The 23,005-nt window shown below is 37.8% G+C and overlaps 1 protein-coding gene across 7 annotated transcripts in view; it reads right to left on the bottom strand.

Moving 5' to 3' along the window:
- The window catches only part of FBXL4 (F-box and leucine rich repeat protein 4), a 48,733-nt gene that overhangs the window by 16,558 nt on the left and 9,170 nt on the right, over positions 1 to 23,005 (bottom strand). For all 7 annotated transcript variants that reach the window (XM_015858841.2, XM_015858839.2, XM_015858842.2 and 4 more), the window contains 3 exons: positions 16,015 to 16,360; positions 9,962 to 10,206; positions 3,718 to 3,931 (listed from right to left, as the gene is read on the bottom strand). In XM_015858841.2, coding sequence (XP_015714327.1) covers positions 3,718 to 3,931; positions 9,962 to 10,206; positions 16,015 to 16,360 — 805 coding nt within the window. The remainder of the gene's footprint in view (positions 1 to 3,717; positions 3,932 to 9,961; positions 10,207 to 16,014; positions 16,361 to 23,005) is intronic.

Genomic DNA, 23,005 nt, shown 5'->3' with positions numbered 1-23,005 from the left:
ACCTCTAAGATTCCTATGCACCTTTTAGGTATCTAAAGTCCTCCAGCGTCTTCTCTAACAGCAGTCCAAGTTCCAAATTTGCTCTCGTTCACAGATATAACTTGTAAATACAATACCCTAAACTGTATGCAAAGTCACTTGCCCGGTGCAATTTGATTTTAATTCATTTTGTATTTCAATTTGTACTTGTAATACAAGCTTTAATTTTTTTCTTCATGCATTATAAAGAATTCATCATACAATGCAACGTGAAATATACAATCACGCATTAAAATTTACAGCCAGCAATAATGAGACTCAAGTTTTTCTACTGTAATTGTGGCTTCGGTTTCTTTAAAATAGAATTTTGACAGTGCTGCGCACATGGATGAAATACTTCATAATAAGCATTAAATCAAGATAACATACTCAAACCATAAAGACACGCATTGCCCATTACTGTACACAATAATGCCGTCTTTGTTCATTGTGGTTTTTAAATATATCAGTGCCAACAAGTGCTTTAATTATGCTGTGAATATGCTCTCAATGAATAAATGCTAAGGAGTCGTGTATCAGCAAATACCAGAACTTCCAGCACAAAAACTCACAAATATAATAGGGGACTTGAGCTAGCAGAACTTAACATTTACAAAAAATTGGGATTTGTTTCCCAAAGCACGGTACAAATTATTTCAAGCAGATGTCGAATCAAAACCTTTATTAATGAATTTAAGGCTCGGAAAACAGCTGCATTTAGTGCAGAGGATCACAGCGATCTAAGAATTTTTATTGTTGTTGTTATTTGGCTTCAAACAAGTTAACAGAAGTCACTGGGCACTGCTTGAAAAACAGCGTGGATTACTTCAGTGGTGCTGGCAGCTTCACTTTAGCAGCTAGAAAACAGTTTTGTAAAGAGAAACTTCTACTCAGTACATCAAGGAAATAACACTATGTATTTATTGCCTTAAGATTCAGCAGGGTTAGAACCAAAGATCATAAACTCTTCCAAAACGTAAATGAGGTGTTTATTATGCTGAAACATCAGAATTGCACATTTCACTGAAAACATGCACCTAAAATTTGGAGCTTTGCTTACAGAGACAATGTGATCTTTTAAAGCAAAATCTGTTCAAAGGAAACAACCGAAACAAGAAGAAACTGCCAAGAGGACTGCTCAGGTGATTACATAACATGTTGCAAATCTTAAGTGTGTTTTCCTATGCCTCACATATAAAAACTGATTTTCTGCAGAGTATTTCCCCAGAATTTATCTTATAGCGTCATAATCACATGAGCAGAAAAGCACAATTAATTTAAATGCCACTTTGTGCCTTTTTTCCATTAAAAAAGGAAAGAAAAAACAAGACACAGTCTGAGTAGTAAGACAGCTACGTGGTAATTTGTTTTTATTCGAACACTTCTTTAAAGTTAATGCTGTACTTTATAAAGCATTATGCAGGAACATAAACAGCTTTACGATCACACAGACAAGATGGACAGAGAAGGTTAATTCCATCATCTATGTTATTTAATCACACACCTAAATTAACAACTAGAAGAACAAGCTGCACTGTTTATGCAGATATGCTCTAGCAAAATACTGCATTATCAACAGGGATTGATACTTGCAGAGAAAGAATATAACCCCTTTTGCACAGGCATCACAAATAACAGAGAGGAGCACGTCTTCAAACGTCAGCTAAAGCTTTAATTCCTATTTTTTTCTTTTATTTTTCTCTTTAGTGTTGCCATTTGGGGCACACAGAAATATGATCACTTCCATTAAATAATTCAGCTTGTGTTTACTTTGATCAGCTTTGACAATAAATTCGTCTGACTGTTTACAAGCATAAAAGGTATCTCCTTCCTTATTTGATCAAGTTTCACTACATTTCAACTGCAGTGACTGTGTCTAATTGTGCAGTAAGATGCACAAAAAGAAAACTGTGATACCCTATAGGACATCCCATTTCAAGTCAACCTTTTGCTTGTTTCTCTCCATATTCATTCCCTCTTTACATTTTCATAACTGCTTCAAATTCTCCAGAAGCATATCGTCCCAATCCTACATCAAGAAGATTAATAAACAGGGACGCCATCTCTGCATCACAAAAAAAAAAAAAAAAAAGAAGAATTACATGTTAATATTTATGATAGGACCTGAGACTTTGTCATTCTAGAAAACAGTGCGAGAAGAAAATTAAGATTAGAAAAAGCTTGGTTTGTTCTTTAGGGAAGAATAGTTGATTCAGAGCCTCAGATTCTTCTTTCTGAGCAGCTCCAGCCAATAAGAATATAATGCCAAGTTACTGATTAAACATTAGTATTGCTCCATCGTCTGAAGCTCCAACAAGGAAGCAGCAGCAGCAGCAATTTAACAAAAAGAATAATTAAGTAAATAAATCCAGACTGCTAAGTGGCAGTTCTCTGATATGTTTTAGAGAAGTCGGGGTTGCTCCAGAGCACACTGGATCAAACTAGCTATCGAGTCTCGTTTGCACATAGTTACTACCTAACATCCTAGTATCAGATAAAGAACACAGAAGGAAAAGCAGCCTAATTTTTACAGAAAAACAAACATTTTTTATGAAAAGAAAGTAATAGGAAGAAAAGCAACGTTATTTTTATTGAACTGTTGCTTCTGTAACTCTAATCCTCTGATTCAAATACTATGTTACATTTTCCTTCCATTTTCACCTGTGATACACAGCTTATGTTGGTAAAAGGCTTCATAGTAACAAGCAACCTGAAAGCATCCTGTCCAGCTCACCTACTTGAGTCTCTAAAAATGTCTCTTCCATGTTTTGTAGGGAGTAGCCCTTTGTTTAAACTTGTGCTTTAAAAGCCCCAAGTTTGATTGTGAACAGATTTTCCTGTCAGCTACAAGCAGGCCATACACTTGCCCATACACATGTAAGACAATTCAAAGCTTTAAAAAGCTTTAAAATAAATGAATAAATCAGGAAATCTTTACTATCTACAGCCAATCCAGTTTCAAGTTCTGCTCAGCAAAATGATAGCCAAGAAGTGACAGTGACCAGCCACGTTCAGAAGACACTTTAGCTGCTGCTCCGTCACAAATGTGAAATCGTTACTTGAGTAAAATCAAGACCGTTCAATCATCAGCAGAAACAAAATTAGAAACTTAACCTCTGACACAGTGATCTCAGATCCCTGAAGATGATTTCTTCCAGAGAATAAAGATCACCTGAACTTTTCAAAATTTCTCCTCAGATCTGAAAAACCAGCGCGAATTATCTGTACTATAAAGCCCATACAAAGTAAGATAAGGAGATTCACTCGAGACTTACAGAAGGACTATAGGGCTAGAAACAGAATAGACACACCCAAGGTAGAGTGAATTAGAGTTCTGTCCAAAGTAGGGCTCACCAATTCTTTAGTTTGAAAATAAAAAAAAAAAGAAAAGAAAAAAAAAGTTAATTGTTAAGTATGTAAGAGACTAAACACTACAAAGTTATAAGTTATTAAGGGACTTTGTTTTTGTGGGAATGGCCCACGAACCCTATAGAGAATGCCTACACTTCAAGGTGACTGGCCTTTCAATTACCTTGCATTAACTCTATCACCATTCCAGACAACTAGTTAGATCTTGAACGTAGAAGCACATGTATTTTACCAAAAAAAAAAGAGATAACAAAACACAACTAGCCTTGAAGCATGTGCTGGGCACTGATTGCTTATAAATGAAAAAAAGTTAAAAGCACATGTTCCTACCTCCACTTTTGTTCGGTAAAGAATGAGACGCTTGAGGCTGCCCACTTTGGCTATGTGGTTGAAAGCTTGAGGTGGTATCTTATCGCATGACGAGAGATTTAATTCTTGAAGATTAGGACACGTTTCAGTAATGACCTCCAAACACGTTTCATTGAGGAAATGGCCACAAGACAACTCAAGACGTACCAGTTCAGAGCCACAAACTTTCAAGAACCTGCAAAAAAATTCACATCTCTGGTGAAAAATAAATCTTCGAATAACGTTAAAACCTTAAGCATGTAAAACAGGAAATACTTTCTTCCAGCAATGAAAAACCTACGGACCACAGCACTTATGTCAACTCAATTAATTAATGGAAAACATGATTAGGTTAAAGTAAATTAATCATAACCACTCTCAAGAAATTACTTGTGAACTTAATCTGTACAGATCCTGAAGAGCAAACTAATGAGTTGCTGAGTTAGATATCAATATTCAAAACCTGAAGGTGGTTTGACAGTTAAGACTGTTTACATTAATGCATTAGATACCATATGTAACCTAGATATTATACTTTATGAACAAAACAGTATTTGACACACACATTTTAAGAAACACAAAAGACATTTTTATGCTACACATGAGATGAGGACACTGATGTCATTAAAACAGTTCTACCTTGAAAGCAAATTATAAAAGCATCACTGCAAGGGGTAAAGAAGAACAAAGGTTTTGCTAGCCTTGAATACTCAGCTTATAAAGTTGGAAGATGCTTCCTTCTTGCAACTTGCTCCAAATCAATGAAGGCACTACAAAATGACACTAACGAATAATGGAGGACTTGATGTCCCCCTTTCGAGATGCACATTATTAAATCTTCTTCTCTTATTTTTCGTTATACACTCAAGTCTACCTGTTATTCATGATCACCAACTTCCCTGAGTCAACTTGCACACTACCCAGCTCCTTGTGCCTTACTTTCATTATACAGATCCTATGCAACAGGGAGAGAAAAGCAGACTGCAGAGTGCAACCTCCACTCCAGGAAGTTTCCAAGAGTCATCTGAAACTTCAATTGACCTGATCCAGAGCTGGGGTCAGCAGTACCTCAAGTGGGAGCTTGGAGTAGATGACCTTCACAGGTCCCTAACATTCATGAGTTTATGGAAAGAGATGAAGAGAGGCTCTGAGAAAGAGAGACAGAGCACTTGGGGGTTTTGCTAAGTACGGTCTTAAGTGGCATTCAAATCACTTCCATTATTTTTTGCGCAACTCCACAGTCCCTCTTCAGAATCCATCTTAGATTGTAAAAAGTAATCAAACGTCAAGCACCTATTCATTGTTTTCATACCAGATACCATAACCTGTAAGCTAGACCTGCAAGCTTTCTTATATAGGACTGTCAGAGGCAAAAATGACTTAACAATACACAAAAATTAATAGTAGATATCTAACCATCAGGACCTCTACTTCAGATCAGCAGCAGAGTTCAGTGCTGTCATAGAGAAACAGGAAGTAGATTCCTTGGAACTTTGAGTAAGAAATGTACTGATTCACTGCTGATTGCCAATTAGCCAATTCCTCTCTTTAATGAGTGCTTTAACAACACATTTGCACGGCTTCTTTCATCGATGTTTCACTGGGTGATAGTTTTCAAAAAACCCTGTCAATTGCCATTTATTATCCCTCTAGCTTGCAATTTGCTAATGGATAAATATTTTATTAATTATTCCATTACAATAATGGATGTTAGGTTAACTGCCATATAATTTAACAGGGCTCGGCCATTATAAATATTGCTACAGATCAACACTTCTCTCCTCTTGTCAGTATTAGAAGTTAACATTAGTAGGTCAGAGAAGCATTTATTTAATCCCCTAGACTTGGATAAGAACAAAATCACCAGTTTAAAAAGTTATCCTGATAACATTTTGTTTAAATTCATTATACTTAGGACACAGAGACAGAGCAAAAACAGCAACAGCAATGAGCATTACACTTATTCATGGCTTCACTTCCTTTTTGGAATAAGTTACTTACAAGACATTCAGAAGAAAGTAAGTCAAGGGCAGTAAGGGAGACACAGCAGGTACAAGAAAAAACTGACAGGCATGAAGTGAAGCAGTGAACAGAAAGAGAAGTTTGAGGGAGTCAGCAAACAGGACCCTGCAGAGTACATTAGTCAGTACTGCTGAGTTCTCCCCGGCCTTTGCTTGCACTGCACAGACTGCTTGGGGCAGAAGGTTTTTCTAACTTCTTTCCATACAGACCTCCAAAGGCTTATAACAAGGTGGAACATGGATTCTCAGGCTTTCAAAACAGTAGTGGCATTTCCTTCACGTTCCTGAGACTCAGCACTTGCTATCCATACCTCACATACCTCTCCTTTACTCACTGAAGACTGACTGTATCCTACTTATAGGATCTCTTTGCACAGTTACTCATTTTACTAGTCTTTTTTTCTTTATTATCAGTACTTCAGACAATTTCTGAAGCGATTTCCCTTCTTACTTGTTATGAAACAGGATCAACCAAACAACCTAGAAGAATCTGAATGCGTACACTTAGTTTGCTATGCACTAGAACAGAGTTCTAAGTTCACCTCCACTCTAAACTACAGTATTTCAGCCTTCTTGTTTATTTTCATAGAATCAAAGAATGGCTTATAGGCTGGGAGGAACCTTGAAGATTATCTAGTTGCAACCCCCCCCTACCACTCTTCTCACTTTCCAACACTTTCTGCTTTGACGTTCACTTCCCCCCAGCTCTATCTCACCTCAGACTTGGAGAGTGAGTTAGCCCTACTGAAATCCAAGTCTGTATCTAGTATTTCCTATGATCCAAAATTAAAATACCAAGAGACAAGCACTGTTCATGTCAGAGTTGACTGCCTAAAACCTCCCAAATAAAATTCCCCAAACACTTTTAGACATGTTCTGAAGAGGGTTTTGAACACATCACATTTGCTCTAGTGGTTATTTTATGGAATCTTACTGTTTGTTCTACCAATGATACACAGAAATCTGCGCATAGTCTGTTTCTAAGCTGTCATCATTATTTACCTGTTGAAAACTCAGAGCAATTATTCAACATCTTAGTGTCTACTATACCTCCAATCAACCTGCTTTGCTTTTCCTATACAGGCCTTATTCTCCCATGCTGACATTCTCATTACATGAACAAATTCATTGCACACCTCTAATGCCAAGAGAACGCATTGATTATGTGAAGTTTTCTGTGAAATCTTTGTTTACTCCCTGTCATTTTACATTCCAGACACTTGAGACTGCTCAAATACTCACATCTTTCCCTTTTCTGTATACTTTTAGAGCAATCTAAAAGACAAAGTTCAATTAATTTATATTATATGCTGAAATGAAAATTTTATGATAGTCATTTTTAGCCCTAGGGAGTAGATGCTATCAATAAGTTAAAATACCTTCAGCTTTGCCTCAGGATGTTCATACGCCTGAAGCATTCTATCTGCTCATGATAACACAATATTTGCTTCAGTCATTTCTTAAACTACTCTTAAAAAAATTTCCACTTTATCACATTTTTGCAGGAAAATACATTTGGATTTATTTTTTTTAAGCAACATGAAAATTTATACAATTTCTCTTTCAAGATTCATAATACAGATAAAAACATTTTAAAGATACTATCCAAAATAAAACTCAAGCAAGAGTACAACGTAAATAAGCATCTACTTGCAGAAATCAGAATCTAAAGAGGACAGTTGGAAGAATCAATGAATTTAACACCAAGTACTGAGAGAAGTGCAAAAACTAAAAACAAAAAGAGGCTCTGCAAAAGTTAAACATCTGTTATCTATGGAAGATAAGGTAATTTGGTTTTAGCATTTTGCTGACTTTATACTGCAGCAATTTGTTGTGTTTGTGAGGTTACTTAGGAATTTCATTTAGAAAATAATTTTTCCTCTCCTTAAATGGACAAATATAACTTGGCCTTTATAAGGTAACAAACTGTTACAGCTTCCAGGCAGAATTTTCTAGGTTTCCACTGCAGTTGCTTGACAGCCATTCATGGTTGCTTACGTAGCAGATTACCATAAAGTGGATCAAAGAATCACAGAATGGCTTGGGTTGAAAAGGACCACAATGATCATCTAGTTTCAACCCCCCTGCTACGTGCAGGGTCACCAACTACTAGACCAGGCTGCCCAGAGCCACATCCAGCCTGGCCTTGAATGCCTCCAGGAATGGGGCACTGTAGTACTGGCACAAGCTATTTAGACTGGTTTGAACTCAACCTTAAGTTACAACTTTTTTGTTTACTCACTAAATCCAAAATAAAACAAACACAACATAGCTCATTATTCCATAGGACACCTCACTGCCATGCCTAAAATTATCTTTGCAGAAAGAGAGAATACCAAAAACAGGAAAAAGTCAAAGAGAAGCATAAAGAGAAGCCAGCAAATGTTTTCAGAAACGCTCATGCAGTGGGCAGCAAGATAAGATTTTACGTTAATAATATAGTCGTAATGCTCTCTGCTTTCATAGGTAAGAGACACAAGTATTTCATCCCTGCAAAGGACAACTGTAATTTGAAAACATTAATAAGTTTTTAGGAAAAAAATAACTGGTAACTGAGAAAACAAGCAAAGCATCCTCCCTGGACAATTGTCAAACCTCCTCTGCAATGCTCATATTCTAAACAGTAAACTAGAAAGAAATAGAATTCCTGAAGACGTCAAAGTACCTCCGCTCACTGGAAACTCTGGTTCAGCTACTAAGTCCTGAAAGTCAGGCTAGGTGAGAAACGTCTAGAGGTCCAAAAGGAAACACTGGGATCATGCAATTAAGACATAATGGTGATGCAACAATTTTAGACATGCTGACTAAAAGCAAATGCCATTATTTCAGCAGCACACAGAACCAAAAAACAAAAACTCAGTAATTAGTTAAAAGATGCTTTCACCTGACTGGAAGCCAGATATGACAGAAATGCAAGTTTACAATTCGCTGAGCTTAGACATTCATTCCTTTCAGTGGTACACGAAATTTTTATCAGCACTTCATATTTAAAAGAAACACAAAAATGAAAAAAGTCACATGAAGACGCACATCTTTAAGTTTTCAAAAAGACTGACTTAATAAGCTGAACATCAGAAAGCAAACACTTCATTCTTTCAGAGTTGAGTTAAAGCTCATACATTTATTTTCAGCATAATCTATCTAACATGAAATCCAAATTTAGGAGACATTTTGTATCCAATTCAACCAGGTGATGCCCATCTCCTTTTTCTCCCAACAAGAACAAAAGAGTATAGCATAGGGCTCTTGGATTATACCTTAAGGTCAGTAAAAAGGAAGTGGCATTCTCATCTTGATAAAGTATTTCTTCAAATTATTGTACTCCAGTGCCTCAAGGAAGGCACTCAAGCACCAAAGGAAAGAGAACATTTCAATGCCTTTTAACCTTTTAATTCAGAAAACAAACAAAAGCCAAGATATTTTTAAATACATTAAACATTTCTGTTTCTTATCAGTCAAGCTCAACCACCATTGCTGATTATCTCTTAGTTGAAGGAGCAATTTTTGTTTAAATGAAATGTGTTGATAGATGCTGTTTAACTAATGCAAATGAGCAAAGAAGCAAAAAAATGATATGTTAAGGAAAGCAGAGAACACCGATGTTATACAGAGAAGAATCCCTGCATATTTGCTGCTTTAATAACCTATAGCATAGTCATATTTTCAGCTCAGTGTGAAGATGCACATGCAAACCCCCTGCTTTCCAAAAGGACTAAAGTTTTAAATCATTTTTATGAAAATATTTGCATTTACATTGCACTCTAGTGATTACTTAGGCCCGTACCTTGTAACCACGCACTGTAATCAGTTTACTACTGCAGCTATTCTAATACAGTCCTACTGATGACTCAATTGTACACAGAAGAACCTCAAATGTTTTCTTCATAGAATGGATTTTCTATTGCTCAGTTCTCATGGAGTCCTTCAGAATTCCATAAGAAAGCAAAATACTACTTCCACTGGAAGACACCACTCAACCACAAGCAGTTTGGAGCTTGCAGACGACAGATTGAAAAGACATCTTCCCTACCTTGCACCTCTCACTGTTTTAGCATCCCCTCCCACATCAAAACAATCACACCTTTTTGGTAAATCAAAGACATTTACTGTCTTTTAGCAAGGTTTCAGTTACTTAGTGACTAAGTACTGTGCAGCAGCTCTGCAAACAGAGCTTGTCAAAATACTGCTAAACATTTAGCACTGACCTGCTAAATCCAGAAACAGAGATGGCTCCCCTGTTTCCAGTCCAAGACAAATTCAGCCACTGGATGAGAGTGCAGCGAGACTGTAGGTGCTCCAGAGATGTGTCATTAATTCTTGCCCAGTAAGGTTGTAAACTGAGATGAATGTACTGCAGAGGATCACAGCAATGTTGATACAGCAGCTTACAGGTTTGTGCTAGTCTACACAGGTCAGGTACGGTAAGGTGACTCAAAATCAACTGGATAAGCTATATTAAAAACAGGGGAAAAAAAGGCACAGATGGTCATAGAGCACTTGAAATGCTAAGGAAAATCTGCAAATGAATAAAAAAAGATGTTCTAACTTCAAAGAAAAGTAAATTCTTTTACTTAAAAGTAACTTCTCAAATAAAACACTGATTAACTATTAAGTAGGATTGCACTTCCTTCTTGATTTGACAACATATTAAACAAGAAAGGGAAAAGCAGATGAGCAAATGAAAGTGACAGGAAGCTTTCAAATCAGAAGTTTCTTTACCCATGCTAATTTAAACAGTGATATATATGTAAACACTATGTTTACATATTTCCCTTCACAATGTCTGTACTTTCATTGATCATAACACCGTGCTGGGATCCTCTTTCTTCTCTGGATTTAGTTATAAGATGGTAGTGGAGTACACGATAATCATATTATGCCCCAGTTTCCCCACAGCCTGAACTGATTTTAGAGTTATTCTAAAATAAATAAATAAATCACTGCTTTGCCTTCTACCTGGTACCTTCTCCCACTGTCCCACCTGGACTATGCAGTGAGATAAAAATTCAAATAGATCCAGCTTGTCTTTTATGAAGTAATCTCTGTCTGGTTGTATGCCAGAGTCAAAACTGAAAAGCAGCACCCCTTTTTACCTTTATCAAATTGAATCATTTCAGCTTCAGAACAATCACCAGCCCTTCTCACTAGCACCACTATATACTGTTTTAAAAGACTTATTTCACACTCAGATGAAGAAATATCCCATCTCCTATCACGTCCCGGTTTTCTTTCTAAAGAAAGATTAACAGAAATAGACATAAGTAATCACTTCAGGGAATAACAAAAACCTTCAATAAAAATTTCTCCCTTAGCTCAGAAATCTGAGAGAAAATACACTTGAAAAATTCAAACTAAAAATTAGGTTTAGTTTACTGTGGCCCTTTCACAGCTATCAGCACCTGCACTCTGGTTATGTAATTAAGTGAGTAAATCGCTCCCAAGCAGAGGAGGAAAACTAACTCTCTACAATGAATCAGTGAGACAGTGTAAATTAAAACAACAACAGCTTAAACTGAAGAAAGCCCTATTACTTCCTACTCAGCCCCAGATTTACTATTTGGACATCAAACACTCCACACATCTATGGACTCTTCAACAACTTAACATTAAATCCGATGCCAGAGAAGTGTTTGCATATACCGAGGTTTCTCACAACCTTGATTTCAAACCTTCCTTCTTCCCTGTCCTAAAAACACCTGTTTTTTACCTCAGCTAGAAGCTGAGGATCAGGGCAGACATTACAAGGTAACAAAGAATCGCACATACACATTGCAGTGAAGACACTCAACAAAATTCACTTCCTAGACTGACACTTAGTTGCTGGCATCTTGATACAATGCACAGCAAGCTGACTAGGAACTAACAGACACAATCCCAAGGCAACATCTGGGGGTTACTTTGCTTTGCTCAGACCCACTGTTCAGCCTAAAAGTTGTTAAACACCGTTTTGTCCTTTCAGCAGTGGGTATCTAAATACATACACTTTTCTTTTTAGGATCGTCTATTAACTTTAAGCAATTTTTCAATATTCTGAAAACAATTTCAAGCTGCCTTGCAACCTTTCAGCTACTTCATATTCTGTAAACCAACTGAATATCTATTTTGTCTTCTACCTCAGACTTTTCCAATGCTTATTTATTAAGTTTTCTACAGCAAAGAGCTCAGCCATTGTAACTGCAGTTAGCTGAATTTATGCCTACAATTAATTTGGTATAATTAATGTCTGCTACAAAGAAACACTAATTCTGTTCACTGGAAAAAAACTTTGTGATTTCTGAGCAGTAAAAGTAACAATGAATGAAACCACGAATGCCTCATCAATATCCCTTACGCTCACTGCTGTCTTTATAGAGTTTCACACTACTATAATCTGCTCAGTAAAAACTGATAATTGGAAAAATAAAAACAAAATACAGCTAAAAATGTTGCTTGCCTTTGACAGATCAAAAATGAAAAAGAACTTTCTGTCCCATTTCCAGGCAAAACACACTATGTCCAGTTTCGGAGATGTGATGACATCAGTAAATGCTCAAGAGAACATCCATAAATGGGAGGTTTCCAGATAGCAACTCTCTACAACCCAGCAAACAATAACATATGAAGATATGTGCTATCTTATCTGCACACCAAAACAAATCCTGAGTCACATCTGCTCTGCCTCCTGATTTTGTCAATAAAGCTTTTTTCTTTTTTTAAATATGAATCACAGCAAGCAATAACCATTTATAACTAATAATACAATTTCCTTAGCTACAGTACAATAATGCAGAAATTGACTGGGTCAGAAGACAACACTCAAATGCTTGTCAACCCTAAAATTCCTGCACTATGAATTTCCTCCTTCAGTTCTTCTGTTTGAGCCCTTCCAATATGACAACACATTGGCCTATACAAACTATAGTTCAAGAACACTTATAATTTTTTTGTTCTGCAGCTAGAGCTGCCACAACTTACTCTAAAGAACTAGAGTTGACATCAAGAAATGCTCAGATAAAGGATCTGTGCACAAAAAGGAAAAGAAGGATGAAAGGAAGCAGGCGATGACATCCTGTGACTACTGGCATTCCTCAGCATAGTTTAAGAAAACACAGATCCTCGTTCCATGATCCTACAGCTTGCACACGACCATTTAAATCTCTCCTTTTCCTCTTTCTACTCATGTAAATTCAGCTGCACCAAAGCGTTTTATAACACAAGAGTACAAGTACTGATCCCCTCAGCAATGAAAGGCTGAAGGTTTTAACCCCCATCTTGATTTGAAGAACAGAGAGCATTTTACTGATAGACTGCACAATATATCAAGGCTCCAGAAAGACTAATGCTGTAGAGATCTCCAGGAGCAATCACTCAGAGACCAGTCTGCTACAGCAACTAGCAGTATATTAACCATTACCTGAAGGGATCTCATGCCATACGGTGATTAAAAAGCTTAATACAGCCTTTAAAACCCTTGTGAGAGTCTCAATTCAAGGAGAGGCACAACATCTTACCAATTATCTGAAAGCCTACAAGTATTTATTCTGGAAGCATTTGTTCTGGAACAATGCAAGAAGTTTACTGTGAGGGGAGAAAAAACCATATGACCAAGAAATGCTCCTGCTTATGATTTCAGTTCTTTTAACCATCAGTTAAGGGTCTTACATTTAAGGGCTTGTGTTTAATGCATGTCCTACATTTAAAGTCCTTTTCCCATGGAATGCAGGTGTGAAATCTACACTTAGTGGAAAAATTCACTTTCCCAACAGACACAAACTACTCATAAATCTTGTAAGCAACTTCAGACAAAGTGAAACACAACAACAGCTTCAAGGGATGACAAAGATCTGATTTTTCTAAATCAATTTTCAGAACAAAACAACACTTTGGACTGCAGCATGCAGTATTTCTCCGGTGAATCTCACACTGCACACATGACACACCATGGCAGGCACTTCTCCCCTTCATTCAAGGTTCTCAACTTATTCAGGCCTTCAGGTTGCAAGCACTCTGCAAGTCTGAATGTGACAAAGGCCTTACCCCTTCCACTTTACAAGCAGCACAAGCTTATCAAATGAGAAAGGCAAGGACATGAAGATGCTCCTACAAAATCCTCTCTCAGTGTTAATGTAATTTTGAGAACAAGCAGTCTACAATATTAAGGATGGAAGGAAACTTCTCTCATCAAGTTCATCACTTCTAAGGAACTCTCTGCCCCGAGCATTGTCTTCTTTTGTACAAATTAGACCATAACAATGTCTTTAGAGCTCACAATGCAGTAAGCCATTGTGAAAGTAACATCATCTAAGAAGGCACAGTCTGCAGAAGTTTCAGAAAGACAAGGAAAGCAAAAGAACTGTTGTCTATTTTAAGACCAGCACAGAAGACCATTCAGGCAAAACATTTTGTATATTATGTAGGGTAATATGAAGAGCCTGAAACAGCTGAAGTAAGAAACAGGCAAGTATGAAGACTAAGGACAGCTACACATTCATAATGTGTTGCAGGAAACTATAAAAAGATACATCTTTTTCATGTAACATATCAAAGTTAAAACTGGAAGGAGTCGCTGCTTTCTTTACTTCACCAGTACTTTCTCTGAACACTTCCAGAAAAATCTGACACTTGTCATTCTTGAAAACAGCACATAAATGCTGTTCCCATTTCAGATGGGATAAAACCTTGCCATACTACAAAGCACAACATTTTTGTTGTTTCTGTAACCAAGCCTTCCAGCTGGACAGAGAAAGCAGAGACTGGTAATGCTGCTGTCACAAACCAAGTCCAGGAACATTCTTTTGTAGTTTTCTGGTAAGGATTCTAGCCATATTTTCAGGTTCTTTAAATCAAAGTAGAAGAAAAAAAAAAGTGCTTGGTATTGATAGACCATATAAATGTATTCATGAAAGCAAACATGTTAAAAAATGGATAAAAAAGGAAGCCAGTACACAAAAAAGAAAGCAGAAAAGCACAATAGGGTACACAGAGACAGAAGATCATAGGAATAACAAGACCACATAATTATACGCATTAAAATCTTGATGATTTGTATAATTACACAGAACAAAAATGAGATTAATTAACAGTTGCCTCTCTGATTGGCAACTATACTACAAATCAACTTATCAAGCCTTTTCAAACAAGACTTCCCAGATTTAAATCGTGTTTTCTCTATAATTAATTGTAAACACTGAAATTTAAAAAAAAAAAAAAAAAAAAAGTAAAATAAATTCGAAGACATTTACATGTTCTGGACTCAACCACACCCCTGCATAAGCACTAAACCACCTTACTTCAGTACAGATACACAAGAAACAACAGTGAAATACACTGACCACCATACAGACCCTAGGGAATACTGCTGCTCATTCAGGATGCACTATGTGCTAATCCAGTTTACTTCACGAGAGGCAAAGGTGATTATTTGGACTCTCCTTCCTTACTCTGACTGGTGTATCAGCCTCCCACGAGCAGCTACACTCCAGTGGAAATTTCCAGGTCAGCACGCAACATTCAGCAATACCTCATAGGAATCTTCTGTCCTGTAGTGTCACGGTTTTGTAATTTTGCTATCATATTCCACATCATAACATCATATAAACATGTAGTTATTAACTGCACAGACTCTGAGCTCCGCTAATATGGGATCTAAAAAGAGTATTTTACAACTATTTTCTGTGCCAATGATAGACTAAAAAAGTAGCAAATGCATCAAAATAAGAGTGAGCAGAAGTTCAGCTATAGCATTTTTTTATTTTTTTTTTTGTAACTTGCATCATGATTCAAAACACCTGCACAGAAGAACCTTATCTCATAACAGAATGAACATTTTACAGTAGCTGCAAGAACCCAGTTTTGGGCTTCCTATAAAGAGATCAGGGAGAGAAACTTTTAACCAATTACAAACTACTCCTACTACCAGGTCACATTCATTCTTTTTCTCTCTTTTGTGTCTTCTCTGTCAAGGACTGAAACTACTTGTGTCTGTACAATTGGAAGATCCTAAGTTCAAAATCCAGCGATGTGAGGCTAGAACAACAGGCATAAGAAACTGTGCGTGAGCATAAGAGATTCCTGAGAAATAAAAGTGCCAAAGCTATGCATACACTGGCAAACTGACTTGTTAGTACTGAAGCAGAGAGACTCAGGCGTATCTATACAATAGTTGCAGGAGTCTCACAAAAGAACTGGGAAAAACAGCAGTCTTGATCCCTACTCCATACAGCACCACTGAACTCAATTATTAAGACAACTGTATTAAGTAAAAACGTGATTTTCTTACCTCATAAGGCAGCTTATCAAAGTATCCATTACTTGGCCATTCTCTGAGGGCAACAATGCTGAGCTGTTTGTTAAGAGTGTCCATTCCACAGCCATACTTTTCTTCATCCTCATCTTCATCAATATCATTCATATCAATCATTGAAGCCTTAAGTGAGAGCACGGGTCTCTCTTTCACACCATGTAGTACTACTGCATCTAATTCAGTGTAATAGTCCAGAAGAGAACTGTTCACTTCCAGTCGAATTAAGTTTGTGGGAAAGCTGATTTGTTTGATACTAGGTGTGAATTGCCGAGCCTGGGGACCATTCACTTTTGTAGGTGCCTCAGACCAGAGGACTTCCCACCTGTAAAGGTAAGTGCATGCAAATACGGAGATTAAAGTTATAAAACCAATTTCTGAAGATAGACACAGTGCATTTGCCGGAATTACTTAAGAAGAAAGAAACACAGTTGAAAGGCCAATGAAAATTGTTATGTTTGTCACTAGATTTGGTAAGTTTCCAAAGAATGAATTGAACAGGGTACACTGTAATCATAACACATTTTCTCTGCATTGTTAACAAAGCAAACGCTATACTCATTGTCATGCACCTGTGTTGGATTACCATTATATACACACAAATTGTTCTAACACTTCACAGGTGAGGTTACTGTAACCAGTAGATAAAAGATGTCTTGACAATGATTGCCTGTTGGTATAAATATGCAGGGAAGAGTCTTGTCAAGCAACTCAAATACACACCCAGCCGACCTCACTTCCCACACAAGGCTGTCACAAAACATACAAAGAGGGAAAAATAAACTCCACAACCCTCACTCATTCACATCAAAGTAGTTCAAAACTGCAACATTAACATTAAAATTCCTTTGTAAAAAATACCTGTACTTTATTTATCTTCGTAAAGCAAGCAAAATATTACTTTTAGAAGTATTTATTTATCAAATTGTTTTATTAGTATAATGGTCAAACATTACCAGAGAAATAGAATCTTCACATCATTCTTTAAAAGGGTCTGCTGAAAAAAAGCCTAAAATTTTCTAACTCCTAAACTAAAATAATTTTACACTCTTTGATTTGTTGACAGAAGGTGGTTCAGGGCATGGACAGAGCTTCCATACATACTTGCACACTAACTTCAAATGTCTTTCAGTATATGATCACCTACTCCTCTCCTCTCCCTCCTCCTCAAGTCTGGCTTCTAGTCAAGAAAGAGCTACCATGACCTTGGAAGTATTGTTCAGTACTGACAGGTGCTGTAGAGCACTGAGAAACATTACAGGTGCTTTGTTTTCCAGAACTAAATGATTAAACTGTCCATCATAACAGAAAGTAAAACATAATACATTAACAAGGCAGAGAAACCTGATATTTGCTCCTATTTTAAGGATATGAAAATTAATCCATATTGGCTGAAATTTCCAATTCAAAATGGACATTTTTAGGAAAGCACAGATAAATTTTCCTATCCTGCATCATGCCACTCACCACAAATACCTTACAGCACAATAGGAAGCCTGCAGAAGTCTTCCATCAAAGGAACACAAAAAGCAGCAAACTAAAACCAAGCATGCAGAATTGGTGAACACATGGCATGCCAGCAAATACAAACACAGTACAGTGTACATTGCTGTAAGATTAACAGTTTTGTTTTTTCAATATTTTATATTTTTATGAGAGACTTTCTACTAAGAGAATCATAGAATATTTTAGGTTGGAAGGGATCTTTAAGACTTTCCAACCCCTCTGCTACAGGCAGGGACACCTCCCTCATGACCAGGCTGTTCAAAGTCCCATCCAGTCTGGCCTTAAATACTTCTATGGAGAGGGAATCCACAGCCTCACTGGGCAACCTGTTTCAGTGTCTCACCACCATCACAGTAAAGAATTTATTCTTAATATCTAGGCCTAATCTGCCCTCTTCCAGTTTAAAACCACTTCTCCTTGTCCTGTCTCTACATCCCTTCTAAAACGTCCCTCCCCAGCTTTCCTGTAGGCCCCCCCAGGTACTGGAAGGCCACTATAAAACATTTCATTGATTTAGGAGAGGAACTTCAACTCTCAGAAAAAGTAATAGATTTAGTTCCACTGTCACACATCCTTGCACAGGTCAATTCCCTATGTGAATACTTAATGTTGGCACTACACATGACCTTTCTTGAACATACTCAGATCACCACTTGGTATTTTGCTTAGACACTTTCACATACCCACTCAGTTTATCCTGAGGGAAACTCAAGGCTAACTTTTTCCTCACTAAATAATAGGTACAGTATCATCAGCTTTTAAAGAACATGCCTTAGTTATTGACTTCTCCTTCAGTGCCCTGGAGGGAAGATTAAGTAGCAGTAGCTATAGTAGAAAATGCATCTGGAGGTCTAGATTCATCAAACTGCAAAGCAAGAATTTCCTTCAGTGTCTCCAGCAACCAGTCTTTGTAATAAACTAGAGAACAGTAAACCAAAGACACAGCAGGACTTTTACAGTCTTTTAAGACTCTGCATTACAAACCAGATGCTGAGGAACGAGATCAGTAACTATTTTCCACAGTCCTCATCAACAGCCCACTAATCCAAATTTAATGGAGTTAGCTACTGGTTTAACTACAAAACCTCTAGTCTACAAGGCTGAATTTGCTGTTGTTCTCTTCTTTGGTGACACCACACACAAAACCAGGCCACTGCAATTGCTCTGAGCTGGGGTTGGTATGTATGTTCTTCCCCTACCACACTCATTCTCTTAATGCATCCACTGATGCAACTGGAAGCAGGCTCTTCATTTAGGATCAGTGCTTTGACTCTTTTTGTGCTACAATCTGAATGGGAGCGAAAACTGTATACTTGGAAATGGATGAAAGAAGCCTAAGTTTCCAAGAGGCCACAGAAAGAACTGCATTTAAGAGACTAGACAAAATGGGGTCCACAGTGAAGTTTTTCCATTCAGCTTCAATGGAGTTTGTTTTCCCATTTTCACTCTCTACCTCATGAAGATAGATGAGAACTCATTCCGCTCAGCATTCTGAATCAAAGACTCCATAGAGTTAGATGGAGGAAAAAAAAACCCAAAAGAACAACTGAAAACAACTTTCTCCCTACCTCACCATGAAGGAAAAAAAGCAATGTAGTGATTTTTAAGCTGAGAAACATACTAGCATAACTGCTTTTTAAAATTTTTTGTTGATTTGACGTTGCTGAAAAGCTTTTATGCACAGGTTAGGGGGTATATGTAGATTTTCATTTCTACTTCAATTCTGAAATAACAGAGATGGCAGAACAGCAAACAGGACTCCAAGAATTCTCAAAGGGTATATAAAATAGCAAAAGTTATTTCAAATAAGTGCCTTTTCCAAATGAGCTTTTTGCATGTTTCTCAAAAATGGCTGTCCCAAGAACCCCAAACTCATTCTCCTGTGACAGTCAACTTGACAAGATTAAAATCTGTTTTCTTGAAGATGTCAAGAAACAAGGATGCAAACAGTTAGAACTTAGCTAGACAGATATGATACAGCCCTGAAGACCCCATGCTACACTGTCATGTGTTGATAGGATCAGCAGTGTTTGGGGTGCCTTCACCTGAAACAAAAGGTAGAAGAACCACTGGAATACCACTGCCTTCAAACAAGAGATCCACAATGTTTTAAATTCAATACACTACCTTTCTAGTTTCATCCCATTTACCAGAATGGAAGGTTTTTTATTTTCTTATTTTCTAAATTAAACGTCTGCTAGCAAAGAAATTAATGACATTCGCACCTGGATTAGACTTCTAGAGATGCTACTGCCTGTATAAAATGAGTTCCCTTAAGTAAGGACTGTGTCTTCTACACTATCCATCCTCCTCAGCCTACTGTTCTCGTTGCAGCAGCTTATAGGCTTCGAGACCTTAAGAAAGGGAATGAGGCTTCACACGCAGCAAACATAGCTAGGCCTGAAAATAGTGAGCCAGTCTGTTCATCTATAAAAACAAATTTTGAACTTCATCTTCAAAAGATCATCAAGCAAAATTCTAAACATGAAAAAAAATTAATAAATGTGCAGAGGGCCACAAAGATGATAAGGGGCCTGAAGCACCTCCCCTGTGAGGAAAGGTTGTGTGACCTTGGTCTGTTCAGCCTTGAGAAAAGAAGATTGAGAAAGGATCTTATTAATGTTTATAAATATCTTAAGTGTGGGAGACAAAGGGACATGGCCAACCTCTTTTCAGCAGTCTGTGAAGACAGGATAAGAGGAAATGGCCAGAAACTGGAGCATAGGAACTTCCACACCAATATGCTAAAGAACTGCTTCACAGGAAGAGTGACGGAGCACTAGAACAGGTTGCCCAGGGAGGTTGTGGATTCTCCTCTGGAGATATTCAAGACCCTCCTGGATGCCTACTTGTGCAGCCTGCTGTAGGGGGAGGGTGCGGGTTAGACTTGATCTCTGGAGGTCCCTTTCAATCCTACAATTGTGTGATTCTGATGCTGTGAAATGGTGCCACTACAAAAAGCAGGATGTTGCCACTGATAATTCTGGAACCCAGTCAGTAAAATGCTTAGCATCTCACCTTTGAGAAACAACCTTTTAAGTACTATACTTCATCTGTGGAACACAAGCCATGGGAAGAGGAAGTAAAAAATTTAAAGTCACCAAAGCAAACAAACAAACTAAAAATCAAAAACACATAAAACATCCCATCTACAAAAGAAGCAATCACTGCATAACAGTGAGGACATAAAGCATGAAACATCCCCAAGCACTGCCACATACTCCAGACTAGTTAGAAAACTGCTTTAGAGCTTTTATAAAAGCACATGAATATGTGGTGTCACTATAAGGTACATGAGATAAGAGAAACTGTCAAATTAAGTTAAAAAAAGACCATGATTGAAGAAGAACAAGGGCCATTTTTTCTTTTATATTCTAAATTTAAAAATCAAAGTTATTTTTGTAAAGGGAAAAAGTTGAAAACTTCAGGAAAAAAAAAATATTTCTGACTTGAAAGCTCCCACTTAAACACACACAAACTCTTCCTGTCTGACAGTAACTAACAAAGCATCGGGAGCATCAGAATGTTTCAAAAGGATTGATACTGAAGAAGCCATTAGGGAATTGTCGGGAGTAAACATTCTGGATAGATGAGGAGGAAAACAAAACACTGTCCTCATTACAGAATCTAGCTATATCTTATCCATCAAGTACAGTATGAGAAATAAAACAAAAGGTCTCTCTTTCCTGGTTATGCTCAACTGCCACGTCAGCTGTAGTGGCCCCATTACTGTTGTGTAGAGCTGTGACTCTTCTGCTGGCTGAAGAGGGACTCATCTTCATCAGTATGTCCAGAACAAACATTTTTGTACATCATGGTACAAAACCTACAGGCTTACACCTGTATAATCATAATATAATACATAATATAATATATAGCATAATATAACAAAGCCATGGGGAGATTTCTTCATCACAAAAGAGATGACAATACTGTAGTTGCTGAAAATTGAGGATAAAGTATAATGAAAAATAATCAAATTAATTGTTGTGCATATTAGAATTAGTCAGGCACAATTACATTCCAATCTGAAAAATAAATTAATGCCACTACATGAAGAGCCACCTCTAAAAAGTCTGAAAAAAACTGAGGTGTCATGCAAAGTTGTAATTGACAAAAATATACAATTCACTACCAAAAGTGGCACATCAGTGAAAACCCTTTTCTGAGCACCTATATGCATCATTCATAGTACCGCAGAATTGCTTAGGTTCACAAAGACCTTTAAAGATCATCAAGTCCAACCACAATCTGACCACACTACCTTAACTAACAACACTCTGCTAAATCATGTCCCTGAGCACCACATCCAAATGGTTTTTAAACACATCCAGGGATGGTGACTCAACCACTTCCCTGGGGAGCCTATTCCAGTGCTTAACAGCCCCTTCTGTAAAGAAGTTTTTCCTGATATCCAACCTAAACTTACTCAGGTGCAACCTGTGGCTTTTTCCCCTCATCCTGTCACCAGCGGGAAGAGACCAACCCCACTCTCACTGTAATCCCCTACCAGGTATTTGAAGAGAGCAACAAGGTCTCCTCTCAGCCTCCTCTTCCCCAGAATATTCACTGACATAAGTATCAAGTGAACAACAGAGCAACCTGTGGGCCAGCTATGGGCTACAGATATTTTTCTACAGAAATCACAGAATTGTAGGGGCTAGAAGGAACCTCTAGAGATCATCGAGTCCAACCCCCCTGCCAAAGCAGGCTCCCTACACCACGTCGCACAGCTCGGCATCTAGGAGGGTCTTGAATATCTCCAGAGTAGGAGACTCCACCACCTCCCTGGGCAGCCTGTTCCAGTGCTCCGTCACCCTCACTCTAAAGAAGTTCTCCCACACATTCGTGCGGAACTTCCTATGCTGTACTTTCATCCCATTACCTCTAGTCCTGTCCCTACGCACTACTGAAAAGAGACCAGCCTCACCACTATGGCTCCACACCTCAGGTATTTATAAACCTGGATCAAGTCCCCTCTCAGCCTTCTTTTCTCAAGGCTAAACAGACCCAGTTCCCTAAGTCTCTCCTCACAGGGGAGATGCACCAGGCCCTTCACCATCTTTGTGGCCCTCTGCTGGACTCATTCCAAGAGTGCTGGACATACTCTTTTTAATACACCCCAGTATACCATTGGCCTTTTTTGCTACAAGGACACACTGCTGGCTCATGGTTAATCTGCCGTCCACCAGGACACCCAGGTCCCTCTCAGCAGAGCTCCTCTCCAGCAGGTCTTCCCCCAGCCTGTACCGGTGCATGCAATTATTTCTACCCAGGTGCAAGACTCTACACTTGCTTTTGTTAAACCTCATCCGGTTTCTTATCTTCTTATACAAGGACTGTGGTACACCAAGTCCTTACAGAGCCTCTTGCATTTTAGAAGCTTTTGCACACAGCAAAAATTCTTGGATGTGATGATGTTTTAAATATTGAGTAAGGAGGAAAAAAAGATCATTCAGCTGGC

Source organism: Coturnix japonica, chromosome 3 (genome assembly GCF_001577835.2).
Source record: "Coturnix japonica isolate 7356 chromosome 3, Coturnix japonica 2.1, whole genome shotgun sequence".
Lineage (NCBI taxonomy): Eukaryota > Metazoa > Chordata > Aves > Galliformes > Phasianidae > Coturnix > Coturnix japonica.
Note: the sequence above shows the minus strand (reverse complement) of the source record. Positions and strands in the feature narration are given on the sequence as shown.